This window comes from Neophocaena asiaeorientalis, unplaced genomic scaffold (assembly GCF_003031525.2).
Source record: "Neophocaena asiaeorientalis asiaeorientalis breed wild unplaced genomic scaffold, Neophocaena_asiaeorientalis_V1.1 scaffold150, whole genome shotgun sequence".
Classification (NCBI taxonomy): Eukaryota; Metazoa; Chordata; class Mammalia; order Artiodactyla; family Phocoenidae; genus Neophocaena; species Neophocaena asiaeorientalis.
The window spans coordinates 13967795-13988357 of NW_020176571.1; the positions used below are offsets into that span (position 1 = coordinate 13967795).

At 36.0% G+C, this 20563-nt stretch overlaps 1 protein-coding gene across 2 annotated transcripts in view; it reads left to right on the forward strand.

The window, feature by feature from the left end:
- PIK3C2G (phosphatidylinositol-4-phosphate 3-kinase catalytic subunit type 2 gamma) overlaps positions 1-20563 on the forward strand; it is a 335075-nt gene that overhangs the window by 255507 nt on the left and 59005 nt on the right. For both annotated transcript variants that reach the window (XM_024733232.1, XM_024733233.1), the window contains one exon: positions 16593-16668. In XM_024733232.1, coding sequence (XP_024589000.1) covers positions 16593-16668 — 76 coding nt within the window. The remainder of the gene's footprint in view (positions 1-16592; positions 16669-20563) is intronic.

Here is a 20563-nt window from a genome sequence, read left to right on the forward strand (position 1 = left end):
CATTCCCTTAAATGAAATCCTAATCCAGAGCAAGGCCCTAACTCCCTTCAGTTCTTTTTTTTTTTTTTTTTTTTTTTTTTTGGGACAGGGAAGCCCCTCCCTTCAGTTCTATGAAGGTTAAGAGAGGTGAGGAAGCTGCAGAAGAAAAATTTGAAGCTAGCAGAGGTTGGTTGAAGAGGTTTAAGGAAAGTCTCTATAACATCAAAGTGCACGGTGAAGCATCAAATGCTGATGTAGAAGCTGAAACAAGTTATCCAAAAGATCTAACTAAGATAATTGATGAAGGTGGCTGTACTCAACATCAGATTTTCAATTTAAACAAAGCAGGCTTCTATTGGAAGAAGATGCCATGTAGGACTTTCATAGCTACAGAGGAGAAGTCAATGCCTGGCTTCAAAATTTCAAAGGACAAGCTGACTTTCTTGTCAGGGCTAATACAGCTGGTGTTTAAGTTGAAGCCAATGCTCATTTACCATTCCAAAAAACTTAGGGCCCTTAAAGATTATGCTAAACCTACTGTGCCCTATGCTCTATAAATGAAACAACAAAACCTGGATGAGAGCACATCTGTTTACAACATGGTTTACTAAATATTTTAAGCCCATTGTTGTGAGCTACTGCCTAGATAAAAGGTTCTTCTCAAAATATTACTCCTCATTGACAATGCACCTGATGGAGATGTACAATATTAATGTTTTTTTCATGCCTGCTTATACAACATCCATTCTGCAGCCCATGCATCAAGGAGTAATTTTGACTTTAAAGTCTTGTTATTTAAGAAATACAATTTTTAAGGCTATAGTTGCTATAGATAGTGATTCCTCTGAGGATCTGGGCAAAGTCAATTGAAGACCTCCTGGAAAGGATTCACCATTCTAGATGCCATTAAGAATATTCATGACTCATGGGAAGAGGTCAAAATATCAACATTCACAGGAATTTGGCAGAAGTTGATTCTAACCCTCATGGATGACTGAGGGGTTCAAGACTTCGGCGGAAGAAGTAACTACAGATGTGATAGGCAAGATAATTAGAATTGGAAGTGGTGTCTGAAGATAGGAATGAATTGCTGTAATCCATGATGGACCTTTAACAGATGAGGAAGAGTTGCTTCTTATGGATGAGCAAATACAGTGGTTTCTTGAGGTGGAATCTACTCCTAGTGAAGATGCTGTGAAGATTGCTGAAATGACAATAAAAAAATTGGTTGTTAAAGTAACAGCACAGCTTGAAAGGATTGACTGCAATTTCAAAATACATTCTACTGTGGGTAAACACTATCAAACAGCATTGCCTGCTACAGAGAATTCATTTGTCAAAGAGTCATCAATGGGTCAGACTTCACTGCTGTTTCATTTTCACAAGTTGCCGCAACCACTCCGACCTTCAGCAACCACCACCCTGACTAGTCAGCAGCATCAGCATCAGGGTTAGACCCTCCCCCATCAAAAAGATTATGACTCGCTGAAGGCTCAGATGATAGGTAGCATTTTTTTAGCAGTAAAGTATTTTTACATAAGTTATAAACATTGGTTTTCTTTTGACATAATGCTATTGCTCACTTAACAGACTACAGTATATTGTAAACATCACTTTTATATGTGCCAGGAAACCAAAGGTTCATGTGACTGGCTTTATTGTGATATTTGCTTTATTATGGTGGTCTGGAATTGAACCTATAATATCTCCAAGGTATGACTGTATCTGGTATCTGTGTTGGGTTTTTTTTTATTTGTTGTAACATATTTATTGGAGTATAATTGCTTTAAAATTGTTGTTAGTTTCTGCTGTATAACAAAGTGAATCAGCTATACATATACATATATCCCCATATCTCTTCCCTCTTGCATCTCCCTCTTATCCTCCCTATCCCACCCCTCTAGGTGGTCACAAAGCACAAAGCTGATCTCCCTGTGCTATGCAGCTGCTTCCCACTAGCTATCTACTTTACATTTGGCAGTGTATATATGTCAGTGCTACACTCTCAATTCCTCCCAGCTTACCCTTCCCCCTCCCCATGTCCTCAAGTCCATTCTCTACATCTGCATCTTTATTTCTGTCCTGCCCCTAGGTTCAACAAACCATTTTTTTTAGATACCATATATATGTTTCAGCATACGTTATTTGCTTTTCACTTTCTGTTTCCTCTTACATCATTCTGTATGACAGACTCTAGGTCCATCCACCTCATTACAAATAACTCAATTTCATTTCTTTTTATGGCTGAGTAATATTTCATTGTATATATGTGCCACATCTTCTTTATCCATTCATCTATCAATGGACACTTAGGTTGCTTCAATGTCCTGGCTATTGTAAATAGGGCTGCAATGAACATTGTGGTACATGACTCTTTTTGAATTATGGTTTTCTCAGGATATATGCCCAGTGGTGGGATTGCTGGGTCGTATGGTAGTTCTATTTTTAGTTTTTTAAGGAACCTCCAACTGTTCTCCATTGGGGCTGTATCAATTTACATTCCCACCAACAGTGCAAGAGGGTTCCCTTTTCTCCACACCCTCTCCAGCATTTATTGTCTGTAGATTTTTTGACGATGGCCATTCTGATCGGTGTGAGGTGATACCTCATTGTAGTTTTGATTTGAATCTCTCTAATGATTAGTGATGTTGAGCACCCTTTCATATGTTTGTTGACAATCTGTGTCTCTTCTTTGGAGAAATTTCTATTTAGGTGTCGCCCATTTTTGGATTGGGTTGTTTGTTTTTTTGATATTGAGCTGCATGAGCTGCTTGTATATTTTGGAGATTAATCCCTTGTTAGTTGCTTCATTTGCAAATCTTTTCTCCCATTCTGAGGGTTGTCTTTTTGTCTTGTATATGGTTTCCTTTGCTGTGCAAAAGATTTTAAGTGTCATTAGGTCCCACATGTTTATTTTTGTTTTTATTTCCATTTCTCTACGAGGTGGGTCAAAAAGGATCTTGCTGTGATTTATGTCATAGAGTGTTCTGCCTGTTTTCCTCTAAGAGTTTTATAGTGCCTGGCCTTACATTTAGGGCTTTAATCCATTTTGAGTTTATTTTTGTGTATGGTGTTAGGGAGTGTTCTAATTTCATTCCTTTACAAGTAGCTGTCCAGTTTTAATAGCACCACTTATTGAAGAGGCTGTCTTTTCTCTATTGTATATTCTGGCCTCCTTTATCAAAGATAAGGTGACCATATGTGTGTGGGTTTATCTCTGGGCTTTCTATCCTGTTCCATTGATCTATATTTCTGGTTTTGTGCCAGTACTATACTGTCTTGATTACTGTAGCTTTGTAATATAGTCTGAAGTCAGGGAGGCTGATTCCTCCAGCTCTGTTTTCCTTTCTCAAGATTGCTTTGGCTATTCGGGATCTTTTGTGTTTCCATACAAATTGTAAAATTTATTGTTCTAGTTCTGTGAAAAATGCCATTGGTTGTTTGATAGGGATTGCATTGAATCTGTAGATTGCTTTGGGTAGTATAGTCATTTTCACAATGTTGATTCGTCCAATCCAAGAAAATAGTATATCTCTCCATCTGTTTGTAAAATCTTTCATTTCTTTCCAAGAAAATAGTATATCTCTCCATCTGTTTGTAAAATCTGTTTCTTGGATTCTTCCAATCCAAGAAAATAGTATATCTCTCCATCTATTTGTATCATCTTTAATTTCTTTCATTAGTGTTTTATAGTTTTCTGCATACAGGTCTTTTGTCTCCTTAGGTAAGTTTAGTCCTAGGTATTTTATTCTTTTCGTTGCAGTGGTAAATGGGAGTGTTTCCTTAATTTCTCTTTCAGATTTTTCATTTTTAGTGTATAGGAATGCAAGAGATTTCTGTGCATTAATCCTGCTACTTTACCAAATACATTGATTAGCTCTGGTAGTTTTCTGGTAGCATCTTTAGGATTCTCTATGTATAGTATCCTGTCATCTGCAAACAGTGACAGTTTTACTTCTTCTTTTCTGATTTAGATTCCTTTTATTTCTTTTTCTTCTCTGATTGAGGTGGCCAAAACTTCCAAAACTATGTTGTATAATAGTGGTGAGAGTGGGCAACTTTGTCTTGTTCCTGATCTTAGAGGAAATGGCTTCAGTTTTTCACCACTGAGAACAATGTTGGCTGTGAGTTTGTCATATATGGCTTTTATTATGTTGAGGAAGGTTCCGTCTATGCCCACTTTCTGGAGAGTTTTTATCATAAATCACTATTGAATTCTATTGAAAGCTCTTTCTGCATCTATTGAGATGATCATATGGATTTTATCCTTCAATTTGTTAATATGGTGTATCACATTGATTGTTTTGTGTATGTTGAAGAATCCTTGCATTCCTGGGATAAACCCCACTTGATCATGGCATATGATCCTTTTAATGTGCTCTTGGATTCTGTTTGCTAGTATTTTGTTGAAGATTTTTGCGTCTAAATTCAACAGGGGTATTGGCCTGTAATTTTCTTTTTTTGTGACATCTTTTTCTGGTTTTGGTGTCAGGGTGATGGTGGCCTCATAGAATGCGCTTAGGAGTGTTCCTCCCTCTGCTATATTTTGGAAGAGTTTAAGAACGATAGGTGTTAGGTCTTCTCTAAATGTTTGATAGAATTTGCCTGTGAAGCCATCTGGTCCTGGACTTTTGTTTGTTGGAAGATTTTTAATCACACTTTCAATTTCAGTGCTTGTGATTGGTCTGTTTATATTTTCTATTTCTTCCTAGTTCAGTCTTGGAAGGTTGTGCTTTTCTAAGAGTTTGTCCATTTCTTCCAGGTTGTCCATTTTATTAACATAGAGTTGCCTGTAGTAATCTCTCATGATCCTTTGTATTTCTGCAATGTCAATTGTTAGTTCTCCTTTTTCATTCCTAATTCTGTTGATTTGAGTCTTTTCCCTTTTTTTCTTGATGAGTTGACTAATGGTTTATCAATTTTGTTTATCTTCTCAAAGAACCACCGTTTAGTTTTATTGATCTTTGTTATCATTTCCTTCATTTCTTTTTCACTTATTTCTGATTTTATCCCTATGATTTCTCTCCTTCTGCTAACTTTGGGTTTTGTTTGTTCTTATTTCTCTAATTGCTTTAGGTGTAAGGTTAGGTTGTTTACTTGAGATTTTTCTTGTTTCTTGAGGTAGGATTATATTGCTATAAACTTTCCTCTTAGAACTGCTTTTGCTGACTCCCAAAGGTTTTGGGTCGTTGTTTTTCATTGTCATTTGTTTCTAGGTATTTTTCGATTTCCTCTTTGATTTCTTCAGTGATCTCTTGGTTATTTAGTAGTGTATTGTTTAACCTCCATGTGTTTGTATTTTTTACACTTTTTTTCCCTGTAATTGATATATAGTCTCATAGCATTGTGGTTACAAAAGATACTTGGTATGATTTCAACTTTCATAAATTTACCAAGGCTTGATTTGTGACCCAAGATATGTTCTATCCTGGAGAATATTCCACAAGCACTTGAGAAGAAAGTGTAATCTGCTGTTTTTGGATGGAATGTCCTATGAATATCAATTACGTTCATCTTGTTTAATGTGTCATTTAAAGCTTGTGTTTCCTTATTTATTTTCATTTTGGATGATCTGTCCATTGTTGAAACTGGGGTGTTAAAGTCTCCTACTAGTATTGTGCTACTGTCAATTTCCCTTTTTATAGCTGTTAGCATTTGCCTTATGTATTGAAGTGCTCCTATGTTGGGTGCATAAATATTTACAATTGTTATATCTTCTTCTTGGATTGATCCCTTGATGATTATGTAGTGTTCTCTTCGTCTCTTGTAATAGTCTTTATGTTAAAGTCTGTTCTGTCTGATGTGAGAATTGCTACCTCAGCTTTCTTTTGATTTCCATCTGTGTGGAATATCTATTTCCATCCCCTCACTTTCATTCTGTATTTGTCCCTAGGTCTGAAGTAGGTTTCTTGTAGACAACATATATATGGGTCTTGTTTTTGTATCCTTTCAGCCAGTCTGTGTCTTTTGGTTGGAGCATTTAATCCATTTACTTTTGAGGTAATTATCTATATGTATGTTCCTATTACCATTTTCTTAATTGTTTGGGGCTTGTTTTTTGTAGGTTTTTTCCTTTTCTTGTGTTTCCTGCCTAGAGAAGTTCCTTTAGCATTTGTTGTAAAGCTGGTTTGGTGGTGCTGAGTTCTCTTAACTTTTGCTTTTCTGTAAAGGTTTTAATTTCTCCATTGGATCTGAATGAGATCCTTATCGGGTAGAGTAATCTTTGTTGTAGGTTTTTCCCTTTCATCACTTTAGATATGTCCTGCCACTCCCTTCTAGCTTGCAGAGCTTCTGCTGAAATATCCACTATTAATCTTATGGGGATTCCCTTGTATGTGTTGTTTTTTAAGAACAAAAGTGATTCCAATACACAGCCAGGTTTGGATAATTCTCTTCTCGAAATTCAGAAGCTGAATCGCATATGTACACTGCTCTGAGAAGCTTACAATCTTTGTCAGTATTCTATGTTGATGTGTTTCAGTGGCTTCATAAAGACTTTCACAACTTCACACACTGGGTTTTTCTTTCCTTCCTAAGGAACTTTATGGATCTTGATACAATACTCACTATACATATGACACAGTGATTGAACAGTAATAATTTGACAGGGACATAAGCAGATGCTGACTAGCCTTAATAATGTGACCTGACTAATCACCCTGGTTCTCCTTGATGCATAATGTCATCAATTTTCAGTTATCTTCAAATGGATTGACCACAGTGAAAGCTTTGTCTCCATATCCTGGCGGATGCTTCCCTGATTCAGTTTGTTTATATTCAAGGAATAAAAACATATTTTAAGATCAACTAAATAAAACTTTATTGGCCTAAAAATCACATAAATAATACCAAAATAATTCACATTATTTTGAGTTTTTTTTTAATTTTGTATTATTGATGAAGTTCTTCTCTTCCCTCATATGTTTTAACAGTTATGTCTATAAACAGTAAAATCTATAAAACCAGGTATGTAACATAAATATTGTAATTATTTTAAATGATATGAACAACTTAGAGGAAATTTTTAAACACATAAGTTTTTCTCCTCTTCTAATAAAATAAGAGATTTAAAGTAAATTTATTATATTTGTGCTGAATACTCCTATGATAGGTTAATCCTCATCTCTGACCCTAGAAAAATCCTTATAAAAACACTTTTCTTCTTCCATAGCTGCTTGTCATATGACAGTATAGGAAAGATAAATAATCCTATTATGTCTATACATTAAAACTCACATTCTTTTTTAGTTATGTGATCCATTTATTTGTAACTTTTAAAAAATATTTTATATCACTGTATATAACTTTGTAACGATTTTTAAATTTTTACTGATCACTTACTATGTATAACACTCTAGATTAAAAGCTTTAAATTAGTTGTAGAGAACAAATTGGAAAGACGAAAGTAATGCAATATACACTTTACTTTCAGTGAATTTATAATATGGTGATAAATACAGACATGAACATATATAATACATAGCAGTGAGTGGAAAAGGGGGAGAAAAGAAAGTAGAATATGCAGCTTGAATATGAAATTGAACAACCTTACCTTACTAAAATCAAATATTATATACCCTTCTGGGGCATACTCAGTTGTAAGCAGTCTAGCTTTTGGTCAAGGAAATGAGATGAAGAGTCTGTTTGTAGTCCAGTTTCAGGTATCAGAGTTAAGTTAGGTGAGAGAGATGTCTCTGGGGGTTTGATCTAAAAACACAAGAGCAGCCCAAATAGAGGGATGCCTGTAAATCCCTGAGATCATCTCTCTCTTCTCCTCATCTCTCTTCCCTCCCCTTTCATCCCCACACACAAATTGGTTGATAAAAGAAAACAGATATAAATGAGGACTACAATTATACACCATTTTAATATCTCTTCTAATGAGGTTGCAAAGCGTCAGTTTAGACATCCTAGTCCTATATCTGCCTGGTTTTTGTTTGTTTAGCTTGACTCCCTTCTCCCAAACTCATTGAAACTTCTTTTTTTCTTGAAGTGTTTGTAGTTTCATTCCACAAGCTGTGATAACAGGAATTCCTTTTGCTTTTTAAAATTTTACTCTGTTTTAGTTGAATTGTGTTGCGAACTAAATTAAGATCTTTATAAAGGGCAATATAAATATGTAATAAAAGTTATAGCAAATGATTGCAGTACCTAAAGAAATGTGAGAAATGTGTACCCACATTTGAGTTTAGCTGAGACATACAAACAGCAGTTGCTTTAAAACTTTTTAAAGCCATGTATTCATTGTGATTTTTAGCTCTTCTCAGTATTGTTGCTCATTTCTAGAGGTCCCTTAAAATAAGGAATGCAATCATGGCTTAAGCAATATTATTTTTTTAAGCAGAAATCAAATGTCAAAATAAATCCAAACGGGTAAATCCCACCTTAATAATGAACATATGTTTCTTGTTCCCTGCTTGCTAAACCCAGATGTTAATTACTACATTTGTCAGTACATTGCTCTTTTCCTATTTGGAGCTGGCTGAGATTACGATGCAGGCAGGATAAATGTCATATGTGTATCATCAGTAAAACCAAGATTATTTTTCAAAGTCTGGTAAAATGCTGATGACATTTGAGAACCAGAATTATAGAAGATTCCTTAAAAGTTCACTGTTTTTCATAGTATCATTCTTGCATGTAACTCCAATACAAATACAGTGGGTTGAACTACATTAAAGACTGGACATTATGACAAGCTGCTTTATGAAAAAAGCAATAAAATACAATTACTGTTCAACTTTGATTTAAAATGCTTATGGGAATTCATTTTTAAATTCACATTTTTACGGTGCTTCATGGAGTTTGAGAGAGATTTAGCTTATTGTTTTAACTCACTGAAACTAAATCTTGCAGTCAGTTCTAGATGTTGGCTGGTCTGTTAATAAATGGGAATTCTTAATGTGTTATTTTAAAGACAGGAAAAATTTATCTCAGTGTTATATTGCATCACTTCTGATCTTTGCAAGGACTTTAACTCTGTAGTCTTTGAGAATAAGAATATGTTCATAGGATACTGGAAAAACACTTAGGTTTTGAGCAACTCTGAATTGATCAACTGTCTCAAAAATCAATGATTTTGAATTACCAATAACTTAATAATATAATTGGTAAACAAAATATTAATGTGAGCTCTGAATTTAAAATATAAGCTGATGCAGATTTTGATTTAAAATTTCTCACTTGGCTTCAAGTTTGCTCTTTATTGACTGAATTTCTAATTTAAGAACACATTATTAGACACTAAGAATCCTATATTAGTTAGATAAACATCTACTCTAGCAAAAGAATGTATATGTATAACCTCATAGAGTGTTCAATATAACCTAATGTGTTTACATGGATCATTGATATCAAAGTCCAATAACTTCAGAGTCCTTAAGACAAATACCAACCATGTATTAATTTATTCACCAAATATATAATGTTTTACATAGGAGGGCTGTTCCAAATATTTGACAACTGTTAGGGCACAGGAACTGATTAATCAGGATAAGTGCAGGCCATCAACCCACCTTCATGGCCATGCAAGCTTGCCTTGGTTGAATGTTTGCTGTGATGGATGGAGAAAACTGTAGTAAGAGCAGTGCGGAATGAGGGTTTTCAGGAGCTTGGATCAAAATATATTAAGTTTGAGTTGCCTGTGAGACTTCTAAGTAGAGATGTCAAGTGGAAAGTTGAATGTCTTGAGTTGAGGGGAAAAGAGAGGCTGGAAATATAAATACTGGAGTTTCAATAAATAATTGGTTTTCATTGCCATGAGACTGGATGTTACTTAGGGTAGAAATGTAAATATAAAAGAGAAGAGGTCTGAATATGAGACCATGCAGCACACCAACTTTAAAGTTTGAGAAGATGGAAGAGAATCAACAAAATAGACTGAGAAAGGGCAATCTGTTGGAAACCAAAAGAATATGGTGCCTGGGAATTCCCTGTTGGTCCAGTGGTTAGGACTCCACGCTTCACTGCAGGGGGCACAGGTTCAATCCCTGGTCGGGGAACTAAGATCCTGCATGCCATGTGGTGCAGCCAAATAAATAAATGACTCGTGGAGGTAATTAATTAAAAAAAAAAAGAACATGGTGCCTGAAATCCAAGATAAGAAATTACTTCAAAGAAGAAGGAATGACAAGCTGTTTAAAATGCTACTAATGGGTCAAAAATTGAGAATTGACCACTGGATTTTGCAGAATGGATATCATTGGTGAATTTAACAAAAACAGTTTGATGAGAGTGCTGGGAACAAAAACCTTATTAGAATGGGTTCAAAAGAGAATGTGAAGAGAGAAATTTGGGATAGAAAGTGGAAAACAATCCTTGCAGAATCTTTACTAAAGATGAATAGGAAAAAAACAGTGTGCAGGGAAATGTAAGTCAAGAATTTTGTTTACTGAAATGGATTATAGCATATGTGTATGCTGGTAGGAAAATCCACTGAAGAAGCAAAAATTGGTGTTGCAGTTAGCCATATACCAGAGCGATGATCTTGACTAGAGAAGAACAGCATGTGATCTAGTGCCCAAATCAGTCTCAAATTAAAGCACAGGCAGTCCACCTATGTAGTGGACAAAATGGCAGAGGTAAGGTAAGATGATAGATATTGAGCGCTTATAGAAATCCTTTTCTGCTTCTGTTTTTTCTGTAAACAAGAAGACAGCCATAGGAGATCCTGGTGACCTAGTGGTTAAGATTCCCTTCCATTGCCATGGCCTGGGTTCAAACCCTGGTCAGGGAACTGAGATCCCTCAAGCCCGTACAGTGCAGCCAATAAAAAAAGAGCCTTGAACAGATTGAAAGAGGGGAAAAGCATGTAGGCATTTTGAGGAGTGAGGCTAGGGTATTAAATAGTCCTGTAGGTGAAGGGAAGAATAAATGGGGTAGTGATGTGAAAAATTGCCAGAAAATTGAGCACCAACTTGTGGGTAGTGGGCATGAGGTGAAAGTAAGATCAGTAAGCACGGTTGAGTGCTTTCTCCATTCAGCACACCTGTTACAGTTGCAGAGTCGGCAGAGAGTAACCAGAGTTGTTTTGTTTTCATTTTTGTTTTTTGCCAAGTGAATAATAGAATAACGGGAGAAAGGGTCAAAAGAGTTAAAAGGAGTATATGAGAGAGTTATTATAAGTATTAACCGTGAGATCCATATTGGCCAAGGAGGGATATGATAAAAATGAGAGGAGTTAGGGTCAGTGAAAAGGTCAACAGATTGTTCGAGTTATATAACTAGAGGAAGAGAGCTGAAAAGGAGGGAGTGGGTGGTTGTAGACTCAGAGGCTAGAAATCAAGACAATGGAAGAACTTCAGTCACTGATCCAGATAAGATCAAGAGAACAAGAGTGAGTGATGGAGTAAGATGCAGAACAAGATTATTGGATAAGATGAGTTAAAAACAAAGAATCTACCATAAAGAAGGATGCTTTGTGTCAATGTTAAAATAAGTGTGAATTATGACAAGTATTAGTGGAGAAAATGACAATGTTCCAGGGTTTAAAATGTTGTAGGAATGAAGGCCAGTGACCTAGAGATCAGTAGACAAGTGCAACAACAAGAGGGAGAGGGCTGTATAGTCAGTAGACATGGATATTCAAAGCAGGGCATTTTTATAGGGGAAGAAAGTGTGGAGATTGGAAGATCAAAGAGATGCAAGGAGGATACCTACCCCATCCCCAGGACCAGGGTTATAAAGGGAATGTGAGACAGCACTACTACCATTTCAGAAACTTAAAAGGAAAGCAGAAGGGACTGTTCAGAGAATATAATAAGTTGAGCTTATAAGGAGCTTTGCTGATGACATTCTCCAAGGCTGACTGCTGTTTTCTCTTTCCTCCACAATGCTGCACTGTCACCTTTCTAAGAAATATCTGATCATGATGTTTTTCTGTTTAAAATTCATCAATAGGTCCCAGTAGCTTTAAGCTTGTGCAGAAGACCAGCATGCTCTAAGACTCCTACGAAACTCTCTCTAAGCACATCTCCCACCTATCCCCATATGTATTCTTCACATCTATAGGTCATTGGCAGTGGTAACACAGGTGGGCCTGGGCTTACTGATTTACTCTACATTCTCTTTTTTATACTAATCTCAATCAGTCAACCACTTATGCCATCTGGTATTCAGTTTTCTCATTTCTAGAATGAAGTAGTTAAATTCAGAGCTTGTCCTCCAGAAGACTATTACCATTTGAAGAATTAAACAGAAAAGCAACATTCTTTTTTTTTATTATTTACTTATTTGGCTGTGCCAGGTCTTAGTTGCAGCATGTAGGATCTAGTTCCCTGACCAGGGATCGAACCCAGGCCCCCTGCATTGGGAGCGCAAGCCACTGGACCACCAGGGAAGTCCCCAGAAAAACAACATTCTTAATAATGGGAGAATATTGTTGGTATTTCAGAATATTTAAGATAAGTGGCCTTGCTCATTAATTGCCAACTGTACCCTCCAGTCATTGAGACAACCAAAAGTGTGCCCATACGTCTTTAAGCATCTCAAATTGTCAGATAGCTTGATAAAATGCAGGCTGCCCAGTTAACTTTGAATTTGAGATAAACAAATAAATATTTTTAGTGTAAGTATATTGTAAATATTGCATGGGCATCATCTGTTTTTATTTGTTATATCTGGCAGCTCTACATATGGAAAGCCCTGCAGACTAGGATCATATCTATAGTCAATGTAAAAATGGCACCCCTAGAGTTGCTCAGTATACAACCTACACAACTAAATATAGCCACGCTGCTTGGTGGTCAGTACAAACCCAACTGAAAACCCTGGTTCAGGTTATCAGTGAAAGCAACTGTAGCACTAACATTTCTATAATTCTCCAAACTATCCAGTAGTGCAATGTGCTAAAAAGCTGTGGGATACATGTACATAAGTAAAACCAAATCTGAGGAGAAAATTTGATTATTTTGAAATCAAGCAATACTACTTTTTTTTATCTTCTTAATCATTTTTATTGATTTCTCCCTTCCATTGACACTGGATCATGCTTTTCCTCAAGAATGAAAACAATATTGCTACATTAAGAAATTAGTATTCAGCATGTCACCCACACCTGGAATTAGAAATGTAGGTTTCAAGGATATGACAGTGTAAATACAAGGGAATAATTAGCTATTGGTGACATTTCAGACACTAATTGGGAAGATATTCTGCCTACTCTTGAAGTTTAATAACCATTAGGAGGTGAGGTCAAAACGTTGCCAGAGAATAATAATTGACTGGTTGTCAAAAGCCAAAGAAGGTCAAATTCCCTTCAACAAATTCTGAAATTCGATTTCAGACTTTCAAACTAAAAAACTTGATTTGGTCAGCTTCCTGAAGATGGATATATTTCTTGAGGATAGATTATTATACAAGTTCACAAGAGATCAATATGTAGAGATAAAAATTGCTAATTAACTAGTTTACAATGATGCATAAAACTGCTACACAGATAAAAATATTTGCATTAGAAGACCAATGTATTCTATATCTGAATACAGATCTCAGTTTCTGTTAATAAATAGTTACTGAGTAAAAATACTATATTAAATATGAGTGAATAAATGATCTCTGCTCTTGATATCTCACTGACTAGGCTAAAAGAGTAGAGAAGAGAGAATGTGATAAAACTTGGGCAAATGGGTGGATAGAGGTGGAAAGGATGGAGAAAGGAGCGTGTAGAAAAACAGAGAGATAAGAGAGCATGACACACTTGAGGAAATATAATTCAGTATAGTTAATATACTAAAAGAGAAATGGTGAGAGATGAAGATAGGGAAATGAGCAAGATCCCATTCAAGAAAGGTCTTACAAGCCTTGTTAAGCAGTTGATCTTTTTGCTTAAGAGCAATGGGGAGTCACTTCTGGGTTTTAAGCAGTTAATTATTAGATTTTTATTTTGAAAGATCAGTTTGGCAATTGTGTGACGAATTGACTGGATGAAAGGGTAGCAAGAAAAGAGTCGGGAACACTTACTGTAACTTAGGTGAGAAGTGATGATACTAGAACAAGGAAGATGACAGTATACCTAGAGGGAAGAAATGGATAAGTGAGGTATTTAGGAGGTGATATTAATAGGACTTATCATTTAACTTTTTGTGTGGGGTAGGGAGAATGGAGAGTCCAAAACGATATACCTTATTTTGAGCCTGGATACAGGAAGAAGTAGCAAATCGAGGGGAAAGAAAATGCATGTAGTGTGTAGTTTGGGGGTTTTAATTATCTTTAGTCAAGGAAGCCAATAAAAAGACATTTTGATGTAGAGGGCTGAGACTCAAGAGATAGATCTGAGATAAAGGTCTAGATTTGTGCATCATTATAGAAGCCACCAAAAGGGATAACATCACACGGAAAGAATGTGTTAGAGTAATGAAAGAGATGGGCCTAGAAGTGAGGGACGCTAGAATTTAAGTTATAAGCAAAAGGAAAAGGAGCCTGAAAAATGTCTAAGAAGAGATGGCAGGACAAATGGAAGAAAAACTGGGAGAACTTGCTATCAAGAAAGCAAGTGAAAGAGAGTTTTTCACTAAAAATGGAGTAGTTATATAAGGGCCAAGAAAATCTCCATTGGATTTAGGGGAAAAAATGACCTTAAAAAAGAGAAATGATGGTAAGAGCGTTTTCAGAGGACGATTAATGACAGAAACCTGAGTGTGATAGATCATAAAGTGAGTGGAAGTTGAAGAAGAGGAACCAGTGTGAGTGCTGACAGCTCTTCCCATAAGTTTGTGTCAAAGAGGAGAAAAATAATAGGACTTGAAAGGAGCACTAGTGACAAGACATTATTTTTGTGTGAGTGTACTTTGTGTGGTTTGACTCATCTGTTTGTTAGTTGTTAAAATGGAGAGAGTTGGCCACACTTGATATTGGAGGGAGGGAGGGAGGAAGGGAGGAAGAAAAATAAAAGGAAGAAAGAAGGAAGGAAGGAAGGAAGAAAGAAAGAAAAAGAAGAAAGGGAGGGAGAAAGAAAGGAAGAAAGGAAAGAAAGAGAAAGAGGGAGGGAGGAAGGGAGGAAGAAAAAGACACTAAAGTATAGATTGGGATATTCTACAAGGTTCTTGAGGAAGGAATAGAATCTAGGACACAGAAAGACGTGATCAGCATTGGATGATGTCTTAGTTTGTTAGGGCTGCCATAGCAAAGTACCACAAACTGGGTGATGTAAATAACAGAAATGCATTGTCTCACAGTTCTGGAAGCTGGAAGTCTGAAATCAAGGTGTCAACAGGGTTGGTTCCTTCTGACTGCTGTGAAGAAGAGTCTATTTCAGGCCTCTGTCCATGTCTTACAGATGGTAGATGGCCATTTCTTCCTTATGTCTCTTCACATCATCTTTGCTACATGAATGTGTCTAAATTTTCCCTTTTTATATTGGATTAGAGGTCCACCCTCCACCAATATGACCTCAACCTAATTTAACTAATTACATCTGCGATTACTCTATTTCCAAATAAGATCACATTCTGAGCTACTGTGGGTTAGGACTTCAACATATAAATTTTCGGAGGGTAGAATTCAACTTATAATAGATAAGAGAGACGCTTCTTCCCGTGTAGCAGGAAAAAGAGAGAAAAAGTGGCTTTGTGCAGCTGTAGATTTTGTAGCAGGAAATATAGGAGTTTCCATCTGCCTTTTATTTTCTCTAGAGTGGAGACAAAATCATCAGCAAAGAAGGAGTCAGAGTTGGAAGTGTAAGTTTCTGGAAGAGGTTTTAAAGAGCCATTGCACAGAATGAAGGCTAACTGGGTAGAATGTCAGGCAGCTTTGCAGGTACTATGGCATCAGCTTATGATAGTCAAAAGAAATAATCAATTATTTAGTGGTGCCCTTCAGATAATAATATAGGAAGGGCTGCTTTGGTCATATAATGGCTTAAAACAAAATGTGTGTCAGTGTCACTAAGGAAAAGTTATTCTGATTCACCAGTTAGCCCATTTATTTGGAGCCCAGGTTAAATGTCAGTTTGTTTGTGACAATCTCAGTTTAAAAGAGAAGCACACTCACTTATTTGTTCTAAAATTAAACAGAACTAGAATTTCTATTAAAGCATTCAATACAATCTGTTTCCTCCACTAGATTGTGTTCTAAAGAGAGGGGTCAGCTTTTGCATCTGTCTGTTTCTAAATATCCCCTAACATTCCTCTATGGCATTGGTGTAGTCAGTAATTAGTGAGCATTTCTAGAATTGAACCTTGAGGAGTAATGAGTTTTCACTGAGTATCTGTGTCCTACTGAGGGTAATTTTTCTTCAAAAGCTTTGTCCAATGGTACACATTTTCTAGAAAAAGGAGGTGTGAGATTCATGCATAATTGTAAAGTTCAAGAATATAAACATATGGTGAGCTCTAAAAGCAGAGCACACCTGAGCCTCTTAAAGAAATATCAAATAACCAGATATCTAATCTCATAAAAGTTAAGTTTAACTTGGTGTAAAATTATAGCATTGACTTAATAAACTTCCCAGTATATTTTTTTCTATTTATGGAATCTGTAAATATAGATATATCTATAAATAAAACAGGTATCTATAAACATTATATATTAGGGTCAACGTTTTTAAATACTAGGGAATAGGAACAATAAATAAATGTAAGATATGAAAAAATATTTTATTTTGCCTTATTTTTCAGAGTGATTGTGTACTTAGTTTTTTCCTCTCTGAGCCTGTGGAACAAACAATGGAAGAATCATCACCTGTGGACCTAGGCAAGTAATTTTATCATTATTTCTATGTACAATTATTGTTTCAATATAATTGTACAAAAAATCATAACTATAATTTTTTATTTTTCAAATTAAAATCTCTTTTTAAGAATAAGACCTTAAGAGTCTTTTCTAACCACTTTGAAAGCTTTTTAACTCCTTAGAATATGTCTATCAAGTTAAATTAAACCCAGATATATTTGTCCAATTATAATAACTACATGGTATCACACTATTAACTCATTTCAATTGATTGTGCATTGAGATGGAATTGCATTTCAGAGGCAGAAGTCCTGTTTTCCCCTGCAGGTAAGTCTTACAGTTTACTCAACATATTTGGAAGCAACAAAGATAAATATTAGGCAATAATAATGATCATGAGTTATCTAGCAGTTTCACTCTTATCTTTTAAAGCTCAATAATTATTCCAGCTCCCTCATGAAGTCTTCTTTTATTACCAGGATCCCAAACTAGACCAGCACAATTATCCACCCTATTCTCTGCCATATGTATGTTAATTCTAATTAATTTTTCTATCATCATCTCACCTATATTGGCAGAGACTCTTTTTGAATGTCCTATCAATTTTTTTTTTGACAGTTTAAAATATTACTTATTTTTTGAGAGGCCTAGGTTTAATTACATGCTTGGGGATGGGTCTTTACCCATTTGTTCATCTCCATTTTTGCTTAAGTTATCTCTAGTTTTCTCTTATGTGAAGCCAAGAGCATCTCAGCCGTTAAAATATTAGAATGTCCTATCAATCTTAAGCCTTAGTAATATAATTCCATTGCCAGTGGCCATCTAATACTGATACTGGTTTTTATCTCATATAAGATTTGCAAACCCATAATTTTCTAGGGCTTACCCCTCTTTCCTTTGCAGTTCCCAGTCTGAGTTTTATCCACATCCACCTTCCGATTCTCTGCCTTTAAGATTAGGCCCATCTGCTCATTACCTCTGCCTGTATCTGACATCCTAGATATTTAACCCTCATACAGAACAACAGTTCTGTACAGCCAGGTGAGGTCTTATAGTGTGACTATTTATTGTTACATATTTATTTTTGTGTCTGCCTTGTTTCTCCTGTTAGACTGAGAGTAACTTTAAATCAAGAACTCACTTCCCCACTATGCATTGCTCTACACTAACAAATCCTAATTTAATATATGAGAACTGTACCACTTTTATTCCCCACATTTTACTCATGTAACGTTACTCTCTAAGATGCTTTATATAGTCAAACCATAAACAATATTAAGTAAGGTAATTTCTTACATTTTATAGCATATATCTAAAGAAGAATGATGCCCACAATATAAAATATTTTTATTATCATAATTTACAAATTATACAACAAATATCTTTTTTTAAAAAATAGTATTAGCTGGGGAGATTTTCACGATCAATATTTATAAACTTGGATTAAACAGATTAAAAAAAACCAATAATAATAAAGTTGCCAATTTCTAGAGATGTCAAACTAAGAAAAAGCTACTAGATTGGCCTCTATTTTGTCATTAAAGGCCTTAAAGAAAATTCTTTCTCTGTGTTTCAAAAAGTAAACTGTGGATCACTATCAAGTTTTTAAATTTGGTGATTATTATAAGGTGTTTTAAAATACATACACACAAAAAATTTAGGATTCTTATTGTAAAACCTAAAATGGTTGCTTGAGAATTCTTTTTTTTCTGGTTTGCTTATATCTTACTACATCATACAATACTCAGGATTTGTTTTGTCACTGGTAATGAGCAAAAGATTTGATTCTCAATATTTTTAAATACAGGCTGCCTATGAAATACAGCTTGTTATCTTAAAACAACAGAACACACCTTCTAAGCAGGATATGCAAATCATTACAACAAACAAGGATTAGCAGGAAGTTGTTCCTTCTTGTATGCTTTAAATTATTTCCTCTTTCATACTTCTGAAATCTTAATGTTAATACTTTGGTCACAGAATATCAGTTGATTCTAAACAAGAAGCACAATATTATTTTAAGCATAATTCTTGTCAACTAGTTGAAACTTTGAGCTTATGTTCTTAAATGAGTAGAGGATAAAGTTATTCAAGTGTATTTAAATAATGGTTTAAATAGGATGACCTTAAGCAAAAATCCCAGACTTTACCATTTTACTACCACAACTAATGAATTGAGAGTGGATTCTGGACACCTATGTATCTAGGCACATGACTTATAAAGATCATATTAGAAATCATTTATAGTCCTGCATCTGGGAGATGTTCATATTCCTTTGCCTTTACTCACTAACTAAATGCGCCACGGTAGAACAACAGAAGAATTTATCTTTTTCACGTGCCAGCCAATCACTTCTCTCCTCTACTTAACACTTTTCCTTGGCTTCTCATTGCCTTTAGGCAGGGGCAACATCATGGGCTTGTAACCTATGCAGTCATGCAAAGCACAGTGCTTAGAACAATCCTGCTGTCACTATACTGAAATTCTAAATAATTTCTGTAAAAAGGGCTCTGAATTTTCATTTTCCTTTTTTTTTTTTTATTTTTTTTGCGGTACGCGGGCCTCTCACTGTTGTGGCCTTTTCTGTTGCAGAGCACAGGCTCCGGACGCGCAGGCTCAGTGGCCATGGCTCACAGGCCCAGCCGCTCCGCGGCATGTGGGATCTTCCCGGACCGGGGCACGAACCCTTGTCCCCTGCATCGGCAGGCGGACTCTCAACCACTGCGCCACCAGGGAAACCCCTTCATTTTGCATTTTTATTTCACTGACCCCCACAAATTATGTAGCTTGCCCAGCTCTTTGGAAGAAGACCAAAATCCTCCTGATGCACCTCAGCAGAATCTGGCACCCACCAATTTCCCTTTCCAGTCTAATATCAGGTCCTTCCCAATCTTGATTCCTATCTTTTTCCAATTTTTCAACTAAGACAAGATCCTCAGTACCTCACAGATTCAATTTTCTCTGCCTAGATCACTTGACTCCTGTTCCACCTTCCCCATCATTTTTTTTTTTGCTACATTCATTGGAGTATAATTGCTTTACAATGGTGTGTTAGTTTCTGCTTTATAACAAAGTGAATCAGTTATACATATACATATGTTCCTATATCTCTTCCCTCTTGCGTCTCCCTCCCTCCCACCCTCCCTATCCCACCCCTCCAGGTGGTCACAGAGCACCAAGCTGATCTCCTTGGGCTATGCGGCTGCTTCCCACTAGCTATCTACCTTACGTTTGGTAGTTGTATATATGTCCATGCCTTTCTCTTGCTTTGTCACAGCTTACCCTTCCCCCTCCCCATATCCTCAAGTCCATTCTCTAGTAGGTCTGTGTCTTTATTCCTGTCTTACCTCTAGGTACTTCGTGACATTTCTTTCCTTAAATTCCATATATATGTGTTAGCATACGGTATTTGTCTCTCTCTTTCTGACTTACTTCACTCCGTATGACAGACTCTAGGTCTATCCACCTCATTACAAATAGCTGAATTTCGTTTCTTTTTATGGCTGAGTAATATTCCATTGTATATATGTGCCACATCTTCTTTATCCATTCATCCGATGATGGACACTTAGGTTGTTTCCATCTCTGGGCTATTGTAAATAGAGCTGCAATGAACATTTTGGTACATGACTCTTTTTGAATTATGGTTTTCTCAGGGTATATGCCCAGTAGTGGGATTGCTGGGTCATATGGTAGTTCTATTTGTAGTTTTGTAAGGAACCTCCATACTGTTCTCCACAATGGCTGTATCAATTTACATTCCCACCAACAGTGCAAGAGGGTTCCCTTTTCTCCACATCCTCTCCACAATTCATTTTTTCTAGATTTTTTGATGATGGCCATCCTGACTGGTGTGAGATGATATCTCATTGTAGTTTTGATTTGCATTTCTCTAATGATGTTGAGCATTCTTTA